At 31.0% G+C, this 17392-nt stretch overlaps 2 protein-coding genes across 2 annotated transcripts; both read right to left on the reverse strand.

Annotated features, from left to right (window-relative positions):
• Window positions 1–3785: 3785 nt before the first annotated feature.
• Window positions 3786–7317, reverse strand: LOC124849029 (S-adenosyl-L-methionine-dependent methyltransferases superfamily protein). The gene is made up of 8 exons (XM_047326874.2): window positions 7104–7317; window positions 6744–6844; window positions 6508–6648; window positions 6169–6250; window positions 5740–5933; window positions 5507–5618; window positions 4308–4412; window positions 3786–4093 (listed from the first exon to the last, which is right to left on the reverse strand). Exons 1-8 carry the CDS (start codon window positions 7245–7247, stop codon window positions 3965–3967), a joined length of 1008 nt encoding a protein of 335 aa, XP_047182830.1. The 5' UTR covers window positions 7248–7317; the 3' UTR covers window positions 3786–3964.
• Window positions 7318–9931: 2614 nt separating this feature from the next.
• LOC124849039 (putative flavin-containing monooxygenase 1) lies at window positions 9932–12394 on the reverse strand. Its single transcript, XM_047326902.2, has 5 exons — window positions 11884–12394; window positions 11394–11631; window positions 11094–11269; window positions 10621–10979; window positions 9932–10494 (listed from the first exon to the last, which is right to left on the reverse strand). Exons 1-5 carry the CDS (start codon window positions 12322–12324, stop codon window positions 10143–10145), a joined length of 1566 nt encoding a protein of 521 aa, XP_047182858.1. The 5' UTR covers window positions 12325–12394; the 3' UTR covers window positions 9932–10142.
• Between the last annotated feature and the right edge of the window lie 4998 nt (window positions 12395–17392).

Below are 17392 nucleotides of genomic sequence, written 5' to 3' on the forward strand. Positions count from 1 at the left end.
AAATTGGATTATAATACTATTTTTAATTCAAAATTTTATAATTTTAAATTTTCTTTTTGTTTATTATTTTTATTATTTATTTTTATTTAATGTATGAGTTTTAATTCATTCAAAGAAGGATCGTTCGCCAGCATGAATGATACATGAATCAATCCATATATAAATGATTGATACTACCCAGAGTTCAAAGAATCTTCGTCTATAATGTTTACCTTTCTAATTTGTATAAAAACTTAAACTCTACTTGGATTCTAACCATAATTACTTGAAGTATTAGTCTGGAATCATTACTTTTCTTTTTTATAAGTAGCAGTTCAATTATTAGAATATATATAGTATTTAAAAAGTTTAAAGTTTTGCAGGTTCAGGGTAAGAGAGAAGACAAAAGAGAAAGGCAAATGAAGGTAGATTTGTCCAAACTTTTCAATCTTCCATTCTCTATCACTAAGCCCATCAAGCTGTTCCAAACAAAAACTGTCCTTGGTGGTGTATGCTGTGCATGTGGAGGCAGAAGAGTAAGTGCAAAATGACCTAAACTCAGCAGCAAAAATCTGAAACAAGACACCTACGTAAGACCAAATGCCCTGTTTTGGGGGAATCAATCAGTAATCGGCCACTCGGTGGAACCAATCATCACTGAGCAGTGTGTACTTTAATATATGCATTATGTGGATTTCTAACAAACATTTCACAGACAGGGACAACACATTTAGCACACTACACAATGCCAAATTCATTGTTTAAGGGCCTAATTTAGTGCAAATTTTGAGGACCTTAATTACTCTTTCTGTCTTTACTCTCTAACCACACCTTTTCTTGGTCTTTTAAACACTACTTATAGGTATAGCTTTTGAAAAATCCCTTCCAGTTAGCACACAATTTTGCAAATTCAGCCATTTACATGTACCTTCTTATCTATGTTTTAATAAGCAGTATACGACGAAATGTTTGAAACTCGATTTGACCGATTAGCTTAGGAAATTAATTCTTTTTGAAACTCGGAACCACCGTTAATAATAACACATTGTTTAAAAATCATAATTGATGGAAAGAGGGATCTTTTAAAGAGTTTATATTGAAAAGATATAATATCAAACTACCAAACATTTACAAAAATATAATATCATTTCTAACTCAAAAATTAAATTTTAACTCAATAATTTTATGAACTTTTTTTTATAAGATATTTAACTTTTCATTTCTATCTAAAATTTAAACTTTCATTTAAATTCTTAACATTGAAGATAAACAATACTTAAAATTTTTAGTTAGAATTATTTGAGATAAATAAAAACATGTATATTATTAGACTACGACTGTTAACTATGATTTTTTAAACTTTTAAATTACTTATTCTTAAAATTTGATGGTTTAATATATCTTTAGGAGTATTTATATTATCTCTCGTTAAAAAATTTTGATATCTATTTAATAAGATGAAAATTTGTAATTTTTAAAAATGTTGAACGATGGAAGTAAAATAAGACTTCTAGAGACCGATACCGAAATGCAACCATTTTGTTATAACTGAAAGCGGATTTAAATGTTTTAAGAAAATATCACCTTACTCTTCTTGATGTCAAATCATTATTTAAAACTCAAATATGTTACATTATTTATTAAATTGTGTAGAGCCTTAAATGAAAACATAATAGTTTAATAATTTATCTACACTATCATATAAAAGAAATGTCCACTCAATGATTTTTTTAATGTTATATTTTAATTAGACAGTTTTACCTTTTAATAAATAAAAAATAATTTATGCATTTAATAAAATAGGCAAATGAATAATTTTTTCTACTTCAAAATAATTAGATAACTTTTTTAAATAATTAATTACATATTTATAAATCAAATAAAATAATAAAAAATTATATTATTTTAAAATTATACAATTTTAATATAAAAAAATTGTAAATTCAAGTATTACAAACATGTAGAAAATGAATGAAAATGGTGACAATTAAGTTTATTATTACATTAAATATGTTTTTAATTCTTAAACCTATGTTTTTATTTTTAAACTTAGAGATAAAATTAGAAATTGTTCGTATAAGAAACTTTGGTATATTTTAGTTTCAAAATTTTAAAATTAAATTAATATAATCTTCTTAATCAAATGGTGTTAGTTTTTTTTATGTGTTAAAAGATCTTCCAATCTTATATTTAAATTAAAACGTATTAGAAAGTAAAAATAACTTAAACTTCAATCTAAAAGGTCACTTGACACGTTAAAAAAATTAAAACTTGATTAAAAGAATTAAATATATATATATATATATATATATATATATATATATATATATATATATATATATTCATTTTTAAAATTTAAAAACTATATCAAAGTTTTCAAACATTCACAAATTAAAAATTCATATTAAAGTTTAAGACTAAAAACATAATGTTTTTTATACAGTAAAAGACTATTCAAATTAAAATTAGAAGGTGGAATACGATTGGTTGGGGTATGGAAAGAACTTTGCAACCTATTGGACATGACAAAAGTTAAAAGTAGAGTTAAAATGTAATCAATATAATAACTGCTATTGATGATTGATTAAGGTAACATTAATGACTATTAAGAGGTAAATTAATATGTTTGATTATTTTAAATCCTATAAATAAAAGGTTTAATTTCAGGTAAGATACACTTTTCATAATTTGATTACTTTATATCTTAAAAAAAAATATCTAACTTGAACATATAGTTTTTTGTAGGTCAACCATCGAACCCACCAGAGTGAATTTTCGTCCTGGATAAGTGAGCACGTCCCAGTCCAACAGAAACAACATGTTACTGAATAAAAAGTATACCAAATGTATTAGTTTATTAATGCACAAACATATATATATTTTCCAAAACTAAAGGCAACCAAGAATTAACAAATTTTAGAATTTTAATGTAAATGGAGCAGTAGATTGATTAGTGAAAGTGAACATGTGCATATTCTGAAGTGTGTTTAATTGATATAACAGTTACCTATAAAAGATCCATATGTGGGCGAAAGCAGACACGATCGGTTTACGAGAAGAAACAGAAGTCGAGTCAGCGAATGAGCCGCACGAGGGGCTCATTCTGCAGCGGCCGGTGCTATTCTACCTCAGCTTCACCTTCTTCTACTATTTTAATTGGATGCCCACTCCCTTCTGTACTATTTATCTTATTGCCTTTATTTTAAAGCCCATATCACGTGCATGTCCTTTTTCAAGGACCAAATACTGGATTATAGTCACTTCTGTTTCCCTAGAATTTCTTTTGCTTATTTTAACTCATAAAAGAAATTTACTGGTTGTGCCTTGTGCCCTTCAACAAAGTTAATTTTAAGAGATAATAGTTTGCTTCAGTTATTGTGTTACTGTGCAACACTAGAAAACTTTGCCTTGTTAGTTTTTCTATTAAGGGTAGTCGTAGTATGATATCAAATGTCGTTTCAAATTTTGAATCTAACGACCCCTGAGGACATACTGCAGTGTTTGGCAACCAATACAAGATTTGGTGATAATAGCACTATTGCAGCTCCCAAAAATGTCAGGAAAATTTTCTGTTTCGAAAAAACCACTTAGATGGAATCTTTTTGAAGCTAGATTGGTTGAAGTTCTAGCAGAAGTACTTGAAGCATGAAATAAAAGCAGAACTGCTTGATTGGTCGTTTCTAATTTCACAAGATAGCACTTAAGATTCACAAAGTCACATGTAATAGCTTTACTTGTCAATAACTCTCCTCCGAATCCTTGACATGATCTTTGCTAATCAAATTTCTCTTTTGGCGCTTACTCAATTCTCTGTAAAAAATGTCAAAATTCAAAGTTATACAGGGGATTCATGCATGAAGTATTTTACAACGTGTGAGCCTTTACATCAGACCCGGATTTTTACCTTTTCATTTCTCGTTTATTTACAATTTCTTTAATACAGAAGGAATTAATAAATTTTATTGTAAACAGATCAAACTTATTTTTATGGCTTCTGAGCTGTAAACATAATAAAAGCCTGCTGAGTCTTGCTTGAGTAATTAGTAAGACCACACGAAGTGCAAAGGTCTCTGATCTCTTCCTCTGTTAAATAGCCATAGCCTTGTGGAGTCCTCTACAAACCAAAAGACCTTTAAATCAACTTGGTTGGGATTCAAGGTAAACTCGTTAAATTGTGGAACAGATATTTCATTCATGGATTTAAGATATAATCAAGAACTCTACGTCACACTAAAAGACAGGCACAATGAACATTCAGCATGCAAAATGTTGACACTTAAGATTATAATAATGACAGGAAATTGAATATAATCACGGCCTGAGTTTACCTCTCTGAAAGGGCGTATAAACCAGGGAGTTGATGAACTGTAACGCAGAAAAGTGCTTCCAACAAAAACTCCACCACTTCTTAGTATCCGGGTGATTTCAGCAACCTATAGAAAGTTTACAGTGTTATCGTAAAAATTAAAATGTTTAAGTAGCGTTAAACAAATATTTGGAAGAACACGCAAATATATGGATAGAATAAAAGTCAACACTACAAAAAATGTACAATCCAATAAGGAAATGAGCGGTTCATGATTATTTAGTTTAAAATTAGGGTAAATGTAAACATAAAAATTTAGGATAAAATTTAGGCTAAGTTATTTTAAGTAGTGCAGACAACTGCAGCATTGGCATTTTGAGGCTGCTGCAGGAACTAATTTTCCATGTTTCTTCTCTTCACATCCAGTACAAGTAGTAGAAGATTTGTCAGTGTGTTTGATTCAGCTTATTTTGAAAAAGATAATAATTTATTTTTGCTAGCGAAGAAAGCCTAAGAAAAATAAGCTACTGTTCTCCAAAATAGTTTTCAACCAGTGTGCACTTGAACAATTATCATGTATGTGTTTATACATCTTATGCACATTACAGGCACATATATTGTTGACCAATAAAATCAGAAAGAAAATAACTACCATTAATCCATCTGTGCTCCAATACAAAAATTAGATTCAATTATTCATTCAGGAAAATTTTATAAAGTGGAAATCTATGTCAGCTTTGTCTGATATCTGTCAGGTTCCTCTTTATAATCTCTTTCTATATCTCTGGAGGAAAGTGTCCAGCTTTATGATGCAATACTTTAGTTATTTTATGACATTGAAGCAATAACTGTTCTGTTTAGCAAACATTTTCTCAGAAGAACAAATTAAAAAATGTATTTGTATTATAAGAATATCAGCAAAATATATCAGTTTTAAGCTCACATGGTAATTATGCAAAAGGTTGAACATATTATGAAGTAAAAATGCAGCAAAACAGAATGTAAGAAGTAATAAGTACTTATAATAGCAAAAATAAACTATACATGGAACTTAGGCATGCAGAGAAGACATGCATTTTAAGAGTGAGTGAAAGGACAGTCTTTTTAGGTAGAGAACTGGTTCGTGCTTTTAATTGACATGCGCATACACACAGTGATATCAGTCTGATGAACAGGTTACCCGAACCCAAACAGTTCATCACATAAAGACACAGCACTTACAGCATTGGAGGGAGATGGCCAGCAATGCAAAGCTGCACCAGCATGAACAGCATCAACTGAACCTGATGCGAAGGGAAGCCTAGAAACATCTGCCCTTACGAGAGCAATATTACTGCAAACAACAAAATGAAACACTATTGAGTGCATCTGGGTCTCAAATAGAAAAACAATGAACATTTGATTCTTTAGCTGCATTAAATTCAAAATAGAATACATGAAGAGAAAAAGAATACGTTGTTGAAAGTGTGTCATCTTTCTTAATGAAATCATAACATTGACGAAGCATATTTTCAGAGAAATCTAGTGCAACGACTCCGGAATAGGTTCCAGATTTTACGAATTTTCTGGAAAATAAACCACTGCCACAGCTAACATCAACAAGAAGTCCACCTCTAGCAGATTTAAAGTACTCTTGAGCCATTTTGAACTGCATCATAAAGAATATGTAACAGTCTCAATACGCATTGCATTACTATGAGGTAAGCCAGATGAACAAAACAATATAGAATCTCAGATTCACCCTGTTGCGATATATATGTACATGTATGTGTGTTGGTGCCTATATATATATATATATATATATATATATATTTAACGCCTGTCATGCAGTTAAAATGTTTCAATACTTGAAAAATGAAATTCATGTTTCATTGAATGCATACCTCTTCATCAGGACCAGGAAAGCCACTTTGCCTGAAATTCTGACGCCATCCTCTTTCATATAAGAAGGAAACAAGGGGACTCCTAATAACAGTTTAAACGCAAATGAAATCATTAGAACTTTCCCAAACAATCGTGGCATGCAGAATTAGACTACAACTAGTGCCACATGTAAAAATAACTCACAAAAATGGAAAAAAGAAAAAAAAAACATGTATCCTCTAAAAAATTTACATGGAAAATTAGACACATAACAAGATATTGTTGATAAACAGGTATGTGCAACATATGATAATAGTGGTAGCAATGACAATAAATTGGAGTCATATCACCAATCATACCTGAAAAGCTCAGTCCGAGCTGGTTGAATTTCAGTGTAATCTTTCAATCCAGCAGTCACAGTCAAATCCAGATACCTGTCCTTGCTAGTGTATGACTTCTTACATATCTTACACATGAAACCAGATCTATAAATTGCTGATCTGAAGCTCAAAAACCATTTGGTTAATCACTACGACCCTGGAATTTAGACACGTAATAACCAAATACACATGCCGCCATGCATAAACCAACTTACAAATTCAGACCAGGAGAGCCTTTTCTTATCAATGGTTCATAACATATTGGGCAAGCAAACACATCTGCTTCAACTGATTGATCCTGCTGTGTATGCAACTCCTGAAGGAAAAATAAAAAAGAAATCCTTCCAACGGGAATTAAACAATCATGTGACACAGTCGTTCCAGCAGAACAAAATAACTCCAAATAGCTCACAGAAGAAAAAAATTGAAATGCTAAACCATGATGATACCATATATATTTATTAAATTGGGTTTCTAAGAAATATATCAATCATAACCAATAAGCTAAATGAAATGAAGGATTATGACAGGTATATAACGAACATGATTGGAAGGCAGAGGGCAAGCGAGTATACCGTTTCCGCTGCAACTGCGGAGATTGCAGGAATGGTTCTCTGGGTTAGGGAGTGGAAGCGACGAGGGCGAAAGTGGGATTTGGAAGAAAAGCGAGGACATTTGAGAAATTGTATTTGATGCAGAGGAGAAGTAGCGACGGACATGACTCTTGCAGAATGAAGAAAGTGGGTGGTAATCACTAGCTTTTGCTTCTTTTTTTCGTTCAGCTTCTTCCAGCAACTTGTTCAATTGCGAGCCAGAAAAATAATAAAATTCGAAACCAGAAAAAAAAAAAGAAAAATACAAGGGGAGAGTTACATTTTTTTCAACACAATTTTTTTGCTAGAACATTGTGCTCTAGTTTATGATGTAAATGATCATCAAATGTTCATTCGACGAAGATGATTTGAGAAAAGGTGGAGGGATAAATTTGAAAAAGATTTAAAAATAAATTGTATGTTATATGTTTAAACAACCGATTTGATAAATATAAAAAATTATTTTAAGAAATAGAAATTAAATATTATTAAAATATTTTTAAAGATAAAACTAATATAAAATCATATTTATTAGTAGAAATTATTTATTTAAATAAAGTTAAATTAAACTTAAGTAAAAAAATAAATAAAAATGGGCGTTGACTGAATGACACCCGTAAAAAAAACAATTAAATTTCACAGTCACTATTTCATGATCAAAAGAAACAAAATGTGTCAATCCTCTTCATGGAAGATAAAATGAAATGATTTTATTAATCTCATATGAATGTACATCTATTTCATTCACCTTCCTCCTAACAACATTTTGATTAGTAAAAGTTTAACGAATAAACCAGTCAACCAATGCAAATCTATAAATAGGATGTAACAAGGAATTGAAAAAAGAACCTTGTGCTCAAAATTGGGATAGAAGAGTGAGGAGGACACTGCCAAACATGGCAGTGTGAGAGGCGACAACACAAGAGACAACGACAACGTGAGAGGTGACGGCGACAACGACAACATGAGAGACTAAGACAATAGCGACAACATGCGAAGGAACGGGAAAACATAACCTACGAAGTAGTGGCTACGACACTCACGCCCTTGGATGCAAAGACAAAGATATCTCACACGAAGATGAAAGTGGAGGACACGAGCAACAGACAACACTTCCCATTGAATTTTAGTTGCATTATCATTTATACTTAGTTTAGGCGATTTTCATGCATTATCGCATTATTTGATGATTTCATCATGTGTTACCTACCTTTCGGATCATACATTTGGGTTTTGTGTCTTTCTTGTAAACAGGAGCTTTTAGGTGTTGAAATCACAATTTGGAGATAGTTGGTGTCAAGAATGAAGCATATCGTATTGTACCGCTATCACCCCGTGTAATCAAGAGCATCATCTGGAACGGACAAGCGTACATTGGCATCACTCTGACCGTCGACCTGGGGTTCTTCTGTGTTCTGAATAACGATCATTTCTCTCTCTCGATTATGTGTGCGCCTTCACCTTAATCTTCACACAATCTAGGTGCGACAATGAATGGATTTGGATCACATGTCGTCCAACCACCACATGATTGATGAAGCTCACTATTGTTGTCCGATTTTTCATAAGTTGAACATTCGTTGGTTGTTATTTTCATTCCACCACAAAAATGAAGAGTAGAGGTTGAGGCAAACTTGAAGAAAAGACGAAATGCGAGTTAATTAAATTTGTAATACTTATATCTATGTTAAATGATTTACAAACATGTCAAAATATTATATATAAACAAGTCAAATTTTGTCAATAAAATTAGCCACCAAAATATATTGGTCGCTAATTTTTTTTTCCATTGATATAGCCACCAAAAAATATTTTAATTAAAATAAAAAAATAACCTATTATAGATTTAAAAATAATGGTTGATATATTATCACATTTGCAACCAAATTAGCACCAATTTTTTGTGAATGGTTTTACATGACATGTTAATTTCTCTTTTGTAACTGTTATATTTAAAGAAGTTATTATAAAGGTTTATGGTAACATAGATGAGAGATATTAGAAAAAAAAAATATAATCGAGGTTTCTATAATTGGAAATGATGATCACTTAAAGGAACTTTGAACAATCTAGCATATCAAAGTGATGTCAATGTTGGTGGTATTCGCTATAAAAACCATATAGTCTCCTTTTCCTCTCATGGCATGAGTATTTGGGAACTTTCTCATTAGTAACATTCTCGTATTTCTTTATATTTTAGTGTTCCTAAAAGTATATTATGATCTATTAAATACTTAATAAATTTATAATTTTTAATTGAGTTCGTAAAATACTATTATTTTATAGTTTTATAATTTTATACCAACATGTTCTCGTGATAGAGTTACATGATAATTGAAGACAAAATGAGAAGTAAGAAAATGAGAAACTAATTAGGTATTTAGATAAACTTGTAAAGTGTAAAAAATGATAAACTTATGTAATTTTGTTAGGAAAACAATTGATGGAAGCAAATTTACCTTCCATGGAAATGTAGGAACATAGTCCATTAGCAATTTAATAGCATTGCCTCTGACTTACCTTTGCCTTTGTGATACCAATGATCTTATTTTGTTCTTCCTCTTGGCCAATCACAATAGTTAACCTCACACCTAATTCCTAAAATAAGTAACTATGGTGTGGTATTTGATACTGGCATTCAGGCTGATCGCCCTCATTTTCGTAACATCAAGCTAATTATTGATTTAAAATTATAGCTTTTGGTTGACGGTGGATGAGTTGAGTGATGAGGTAATTTACAGGAGTGTACTAATTGGACCAATGAAGATAAGTTGAATGATAATCATGGACATTGGACTTTTGTTGTGAAATATGGTTGCAGAGTTATTGTTTCTGTGATAGTTGTCAACATTTTAGGAACCATGCTGAGAAATGAATTAGCATGAGTGTATGGTCAAACCACATTTCATCAAATTGTAGACATATATGCAAGTAACTTACAATTTGTGCAATTAAAGAGGCATACAAATTGTTATGGAAGAGACGCATCGACCAAACAAATCATATAATCCTTTCAAATTCTCATTTACGAGTAAGGCCAACATAATCAGCGGGACCATAAGGTTCAAACAATTCTGCAAAAATCCCATTCTTCCTTTTGGGATTATGCTTCATGTCTTTGCAAAGTTGATCGTGATAACAAATGCCAAAATTAGCAAAACATGATTTCCCAAAATATGTTCCTGCATATTGCTTCATGTTGTCTTCCCACAGTTTCACCTCCTTCTCCATTGCTCTTATACTTGGCACTTCAATGTTTCCATCCAAGAAATGTGCCACCCATAAGCTTTTCATTTCTGAGGCAAAAATGTTAGATGCACTCTCTGCATATCCTATTATTGCCAACTGTGGAATCCGAGGGTGAATTATTTGTCTGAAGCAGTACAACGTAGGCCATGGTTACATTTTTCATATTACTCAAATAATTCAACATGCCAAAACCAAATCTATTGACAAAGATAAATTAACAAATAATATTTCATACAGATTTTAGACTGACCTGTAGAGAGGAACTGTGGAAGTTGCTGGCCCAAGGATTTGATTTTGGAATATTGGGGATTTGAAGATGTTTTTGATTTTTTCATCACCTTTGTATCCAGTTGCAAAAACGACTATATCAGTTTCTAAGGGTTTGGTTTCTCCATCAATCACCACACCTTCTCTGCAAAAGCTAAAACTTTGTGAATTCTTTATGAGGATGCTTCCTTCCTTCAATTTGTCAAAGAAGTTATCAGGAAATACTCCAAGCAGACATGAGGAGAGGTCATGAAGAAAGCTGTGACTAGGTACCAATCCATACTTCTTCAATGGCAACTTCCATTTCAGAATGTTTTCTAATACTTTAGAAATTCCCCATCTCTGAAAGTTAATAATAAAATTATTGAAATCAGTTTTTGCAGATAACTTGTTTGAAAGATAGTTTTCTCATTTTTCAAGTTTTCTCATTTTTCAAGTAGACACAGAAAAGTTTACCAATGGTGAAAGTAAAGTGACCACAAGGCTAAGAAGGAAGGCTTCTCCTGGCTTGTGAACAAAAAGCTCTGCAAAGCGGTTAAAATATAAGAATCCAACAATAACTCCCCAATTGTTGAAATCTGGAAAAAACCAGTATGCAGTCCTTTGGATAATTGTGCAAGGATGCATGACTCCTGCAAAAGTGATTTGTGGAGTAAAACATCAGAAGGGAAACATTTAGAAGTACTAAACTAGCCAAACTGAATAAATTCTTCTGCAGGTTGAGTAGAAAATTTTGCAACAAAAACAATTTCTCACCATTTGCATTTGCACATTCAGCTGCAAGATCAAGAGCAGATTTATGTGAGCCTATTACTGTGACTCTTTTTCCTTTGATCAATTCAGCAGCAGTGTCATTGTCCAGATTGGAGTAGTCCATGGAGTGCATAACTTTGCCATAAAAAACTTCTGGACCTTGTCCCGGTGGGAATTCAGGAATGTTTGGAAGACCACTGTATTTTCCAATGCAAAGAACAACAAACTCAGCCTTGTGTACCTGTTCATACAAATTTTCAATTCAGTATATCATTAAAACAAAAAAGACACCATTGTAAATGATAAAAAGAATCTAAGAAACATGTCCCTTTTCTCATTCTTTGAACTCAAACTTAACCTCCAAGCCATTCAACAAAATGATGTTTGTGCATACATAGCTAGCAAGAGAATACCAGAATCTGAAGGAGATACTTATTCACAGATCAAGAAATTGACAAATGAAAGCAAGACTTGCTTAGACATACATAGATACCTCTAGGGATAAATTTTTGGTATGTTGCACAGTAATATGCCAAGTTCCTTTGGAGCAAAAGGGTCTGCCATTACCACCCCACAGTTCCCATGACTTCATTTCTTCAGTAGACTCTCCTCCAACATAATCTATATCAATGACTTTGGAGTTGAATCTGATGTAAGGAATGAGGGAAAAATGTTGAGCATAGGAGTTAAGATAATCTAGCATTTGGTTGTGACTTGGATTATCTTCTTTCACTGAAGAAGGCCATGGAAAATCCATGAACCGGTATGCTTGCTTATTGCTTTGGAGCTTGGTGGACTCCATAGTGTGCCTCCATAGCCCTCCAACGCCATCATCAGCTTCAAACACAGTTGGGTTAAATCCAAACTGCAGAAGGTATTTGCAGGCGACAAGGCCACTGGTTCCTGCCCCTATAATTGCAACTCTTCTTTCCATTTCACCTTTGCAGAGACAACAATTGCAAGAAACTCTTTGATCCAATGCTCAAATATTCAGGGGAAATGCTTTAAAACTATATTCATCACTTGCTGGGTGAATATATAGATGAACTGATGCGTTGACTCAATTATATAATTATCTAGACAAATTCAATTGCATTGTAATTTCAGTGAAAATTACATTGTATTTTAATTAAATTTTTACGAATTAACATCTTGTTTTAAGCATATTTTTTTAATTTCACGAATTATATTCGAGTTTAGTAAGTTCTATCTAGGAGAATTTCTTTTTTTTTTAAATTAAACAAAAAGTAATTCATTTCAGACTCTTTTTTAGCACTTATGTGATTCATTTCAGTTGATTATATATTTAGATCACTTCAAATTGTTTTAACAGCCTTACACATACTAAAATAATTTTAAAAAGATTAAAAACTTAGTAATAATGTTCTTTGCTAAGATGTTTTAGTTATTTAGCTCATATAATAATTTATCTAAATGTTCTTACAATATTTCTATCGCCAATCATTACACAATATTATTTAAATATCCTTAATTTTCTTATCTTCAATTTTAAAACTTAAATATGTGTCAGTTTGGTGCCATAAAGTGACGCGGGGCACCGAATAACTTTTCCGATATACTATATTTATAAAACTATTTTCAAAAAGATTATCCCATATGATTTGAAAATATATGTATAACAAAGTCTTACTCGTGTACTTGGTTTTAATTATACATCTTTATTCATAATAGGTTATTTAACTTTCCTGAACCAATTTGGAATTAAAATTATGCAACGCTATTCTCAAGAAAATAATTTTAAAATATATTAAATGGAAAGAGGGGATCAGTTTTTAAAAGATAAATAAAGATAAATTTGGAATAGTAATAAAAACTTATGGGAAATTTATCATCATCCACAAAGCTAATTAATTTTCTTAAAAATGTGAATTAATTTACGAGGATAGAGACGTATGATTATATTTTAATATAAAGAGAAATAAATAATGTAGAATATTATTATAAAATGTAAGGCTTTGTAGTCTTATGATTTTCTTGTATGCCAATTCAATTGCTGAACGATTTTTTATTGCGTGTAGCAAATCAAATGAAAAATCTTGTCTCTGGTGATTAGTAGAAAAAGTACAATTTGTCAAACGAACACAATAATGTAGTACAAATAATGCTTCTAGCTCAAAGAAAAATACTATTTCTTACGTGGGTGGTGTATTTTAAATAAGAGTAGGTTACATTTTGGTTCCACGAGGTTTTGATATATATTGTTTAAGGTAATGTGTACAAATAATGCTTCAAGCCAATGCAAAAAGTAATAACTTTTCTATGACATTTTTAGTGGCACTAGATTTTGGCTCGTAAAATATTACCATCAATTACCCATTAAAATTAATGGACATTATATTTAATAATAAATGCTAACACTTAGAATTTATTTTAATACTAATGCTTCCCTCAAGGTCATTTTCTATGTTTTCACTAGTACAACAAAAAGATACAACAATGATTATTTTTAAGTTATAACGGTGGTTTGAGAATCAAAATATTTTAAGATAAGATAAAAAAAAATGAAAGTTTTTGGCCTCAATTACAAACCAAAGCAACAAAGGTCAAGATTTTTCTTTGGTTAAAGAAAACTCAAGCACTAAACCGAAAAAAATGAGTTTTTGGCAAGGTTATACAAACAACTCTGCTATAAACCAAATCAGATTTTAAATGATTATTTAATTTTAAGGATCTATGACAACGGTTATATTACTTTTCACGAAATTTTAATTTTGAAAAGACATATTGCCTTGATTATTTTAATAAATCAAAGAACAAAGAGGTTTATGACACCGATTTTACAAACAACCATTGCCTAAAGCTTGAAAAAAAATAGATAATTAATATTTTTAGTGACTATTTTGAAATTTAATTCAAATTTTTTGTCTAAATTCTATGCGAAACCGGGGCATAAACACTTTATGGCATCAGTTGACAAACAACTGTTGCCTAAACCTTACCAAAAAAATAAATATTCAAAATTTTCAATGGCAATTTTGAAATTTGGGTCAAACTTTTGGTCTCAGTTATTCGAAGAACCGAATTATAAAAACGCTATGACAGTGTTTCTCAATCCAACCACAATCATACATGTTCTAAAAGAATTAAAATGTTAGTTTTATGGGGGTAAGTCAATTTTGTAGGTCTCTATGGTACTGATTCTGCAAATAATCGAAGCCATAGGTCTTGTTTAGAGATGTGTTAGCTTAACATGTCAGTTTTCAAAGAGAATGCAAAGGGATATGCATAACCTATGGTGCTGGTTCTACAAATAACCGAAGCCATATATAGATCTTGTTCAGAGATGTGTCAGCTTAACATGTCAGTTTTTAGGGAAATGCAGAGAGATTTGAAGGACCTATGGCATCGATTCTGTAAATACCCAAGGCTATAGACCACTTTATGCTTTGACTATTTTTGAACTGATTTGGCTTATATATTGTGAAATTTTTTAAAATGCCAACGCGTCGTTTTTTGTTTCGATTTCATGAAAACTGAAGCATATTAGGCGTGTTAAAAGCCTAATTTTGTATTAGTGTTTAATTATTTTCTTCTTTCGATGTCTTATATTGTCGAATTCTTTTCTTTGAAGTGTGAAACAACTCTTTTCTCTAATTTTTTTTTTTTACTTTTTGCTTCTATGTATGCATTGATCATAAATTTATGAAGGTTTGTCTATGTACAATGTCAAAACAAGGTGAAAAAAAATTAAATATATTTTTAGTCTTTGAAAATGGAATTTGTTTTTGTCGCAAACTTTAAATTGAATAAATATAGTTCTCCTAACCCAACTAATATTTTAATATATAACATTTGAATTGTTTATATTATTTTGACACATTTCAGTTCAAATGTCATTCTGAAACACCTTTTAACTGTAACGCCCCGACAACTTACAGAGAATATTGACTACCCCCACACATCAACACGAGGCTTTCCAATGTGCTTTGTCCTCATTCACACACTTTCCGGGCCCAGGCTAAGCACGCTTAACCATGGAGTTCTTATGGGTTAGGCTACCGAAAAGCAAATGCATTTTGATGATATGAGTAGCCAAATCAATCCCTTTAAGCTATCTTTCAACTCTATAGTCCCATACCTATACAGTCTCTAGATCTTTCTCATTCCGGTGTATGTTCGATTCATTCATGTGTCCCTTCCACTAGAAGCCTGCCAGGAGCCGCTCCTTGTTTGTGCCCTTTGCACTTCGTGCCTCTTGCACCGGCGATCACTCTCTGTCCTCGTCAGTGCCTAGGTGTCACATTAACAAGTCAAAAAAATTAATGTTATTAAGTTAAAAAATTATATACATTTATTTTTAAAGTTTGAAAATTAAAGTTAGAGAAAAGAATAAATTTCAATTTCATCTTAAGAATTAAAAATATATTTAACACTAAAAAAATCATATATGATTTTGTAATTCAGTTTTCTGAAAGTGAATGTGAGTTTAAGAGTTGTAAAATAGTTGTTAAATGTTGGCTTTTTCAAAGATAACTTTTACATTATAAGAATACTTCATATTAGTTACAATTACATAATTTCGATTAAAAAAGAGACATTGTAAGAGTTAATCAAGTTAATTCTAACACGACACAAAATAAAAATATAGTAGGTCAATCTCACTCTTAATGAATGTAAGTGAACCAATAAATAGAAAATAATAATAAAATTAAATATTGTGTGGTCAAGTATGTAAGACCCATGAAAAATATTTACCTTAATAATAACAATTTTATTACTAGTAGTAATAAATTTCTTTGTGAATGAAAAATATAATTAATAAGTTTATGTAAAAATAAAATGTGAAAAGCTAAATAAGAAATTTTGGTAGCTTAAATGGTAGAAAATTGTCTTGATTTCAAGAACATGGGTTCAAACTCTTTTCTACCTTTTTGTTTAAAAAAAAATTAAAATAGTGATAATGGATAAGCACTCCACGTTTGAAGTCATTATTGAAGGATCAAATATGTCAAGTGGTGATTAAAATATTAATATAATAAAATAATAAATAATATTAAAAAATTGTTAAATAATAAAATTTTTGGACTATAAATAGCCATGAGAGGGGAGGATATTCTGCACAAAGAGAGAAAGAATCAAGTGAGAAATCTTGAGAAATAAAGAAGAAAGAGTTAGGAAGAAATTTTTAGTTGCAAGAAGAGTAGAGGTTCTGGAGGGTATTCGGGAAAACAAATTCTGAGCAAGAGATTAAGTCTGGAATAGAAGTAGGGGAGCTAACCTTTCTAAACTTTTATATTATGATTTAGTATTGTTTTATTACTATTCATGTCTTGAAATTTTGTGTGAATATTGTTAATAAAAAACATAGGTATTTGTTGTATTGAATTTCTGTGTTAATATTATATGTTGTTGTTTTGAATCTGTAAATAAGAAATTTGTTAAAAACTAGTTGAGGAACACTTTGGCTAAGGAAAAACTTGGTACTTAAGTTGTCCATGGTGACACACCTCTCTTTCCTGGAAGTCTACTCGATAGGTTTTTAACTTAAATCCTATTGAACAGATTAAGTATTGTTAAACTATTATGCAATATACTTAGTTGATATAAAATATGTGATGGATTCATCTTTCTGGAAGGATAAGAAGATGTCTAACTAGCTATGCCAGTTTCAACTTCTTAGTTCCCCAGACGTTTATATTAAGGTTATATTTGTGATGGTAGGATAGAGGAATCTTAAAAACCGGAGTTGGTACATCCCTGATCATAGAACAGCCCTGGTCAAATTCAGTAAGCTATAACTAGTCATATGTACTGGCGTTTATGGTGAGTTTGATTCGTCAAACATTTGATTCTTCTCCGGTGACCATTTATGATGATATTTTAGTATTGTTAATTTATTTTGTGATATATTCATTTTGTAAGATTTTTGTGATGATTGTATTTTATTATATTGGATTTGAATTTATGCTTCTGAACATGATATGAGTATTATGGGGAGATTTTGTAATGGTATAATATGAGTTGAGGAATATGAGCATGGT

Source organism: Vigna umbellata, chromosome 2, assembly GCF_029865625.1.
Source record: "Vigna umbellata cultivar VRB3 chromosome 2, Vumbellata_1.0, whole genome shotgun sequence".
In the NCBI taxonomy this organism is placed as follows: Eukaryota; Viridiplantae; Streptophyta; class Magnoliopsida; order Fabales; family Fabaceae; genus Vigna; species Vigna umbellata.

Bases quoted from the DNA above. Each gene is read 5' to 3' on its own strand.
- LOC124849029 (XM_047326874.2), bottom strand. From the start codon at position 7,247: ATGTCCGTCGCTACTTCTCCTCTGCATCAAATACAATTTCTCAAATGT. The intron at 6,251-6,507 runs GTATGATTGGTG...AACTGTTATTAG, and splicing joins GCTCGGACTGAGCTTTTCAG to GAGTCCCCTTGTTTCCTTCT. The intron at 4,413-5,506 runs GTAAGTGCTGTG...AACTTTCTATAG, and splicing joins GGCCATCTCCCTCCAATGCT to GTTGCTGAAATCACCCGGAT.
- LOC124849039 (XM_047326902.2), bottom strand. From the start codon at position 12,324: ATGGAAAGAAGAGTTGCAATTATAGGGGCAGGAACCAGTGGCCTTGTC. The intron at 11,270-11,393 runs GTGAGAAATTGT...TCACTTTTGCAG, and splicing joins TGAATGTGCAAATGCAAATG to GAGTCATGCATCCTTGCACA. The intron at 10,495-10,620 runs GTCAGTCTAAAA...GTACTGCTTCAG, and splicing joins TCCACAGTTCCTCTCTACAG to ACAAATAATTCACCCTCGGA.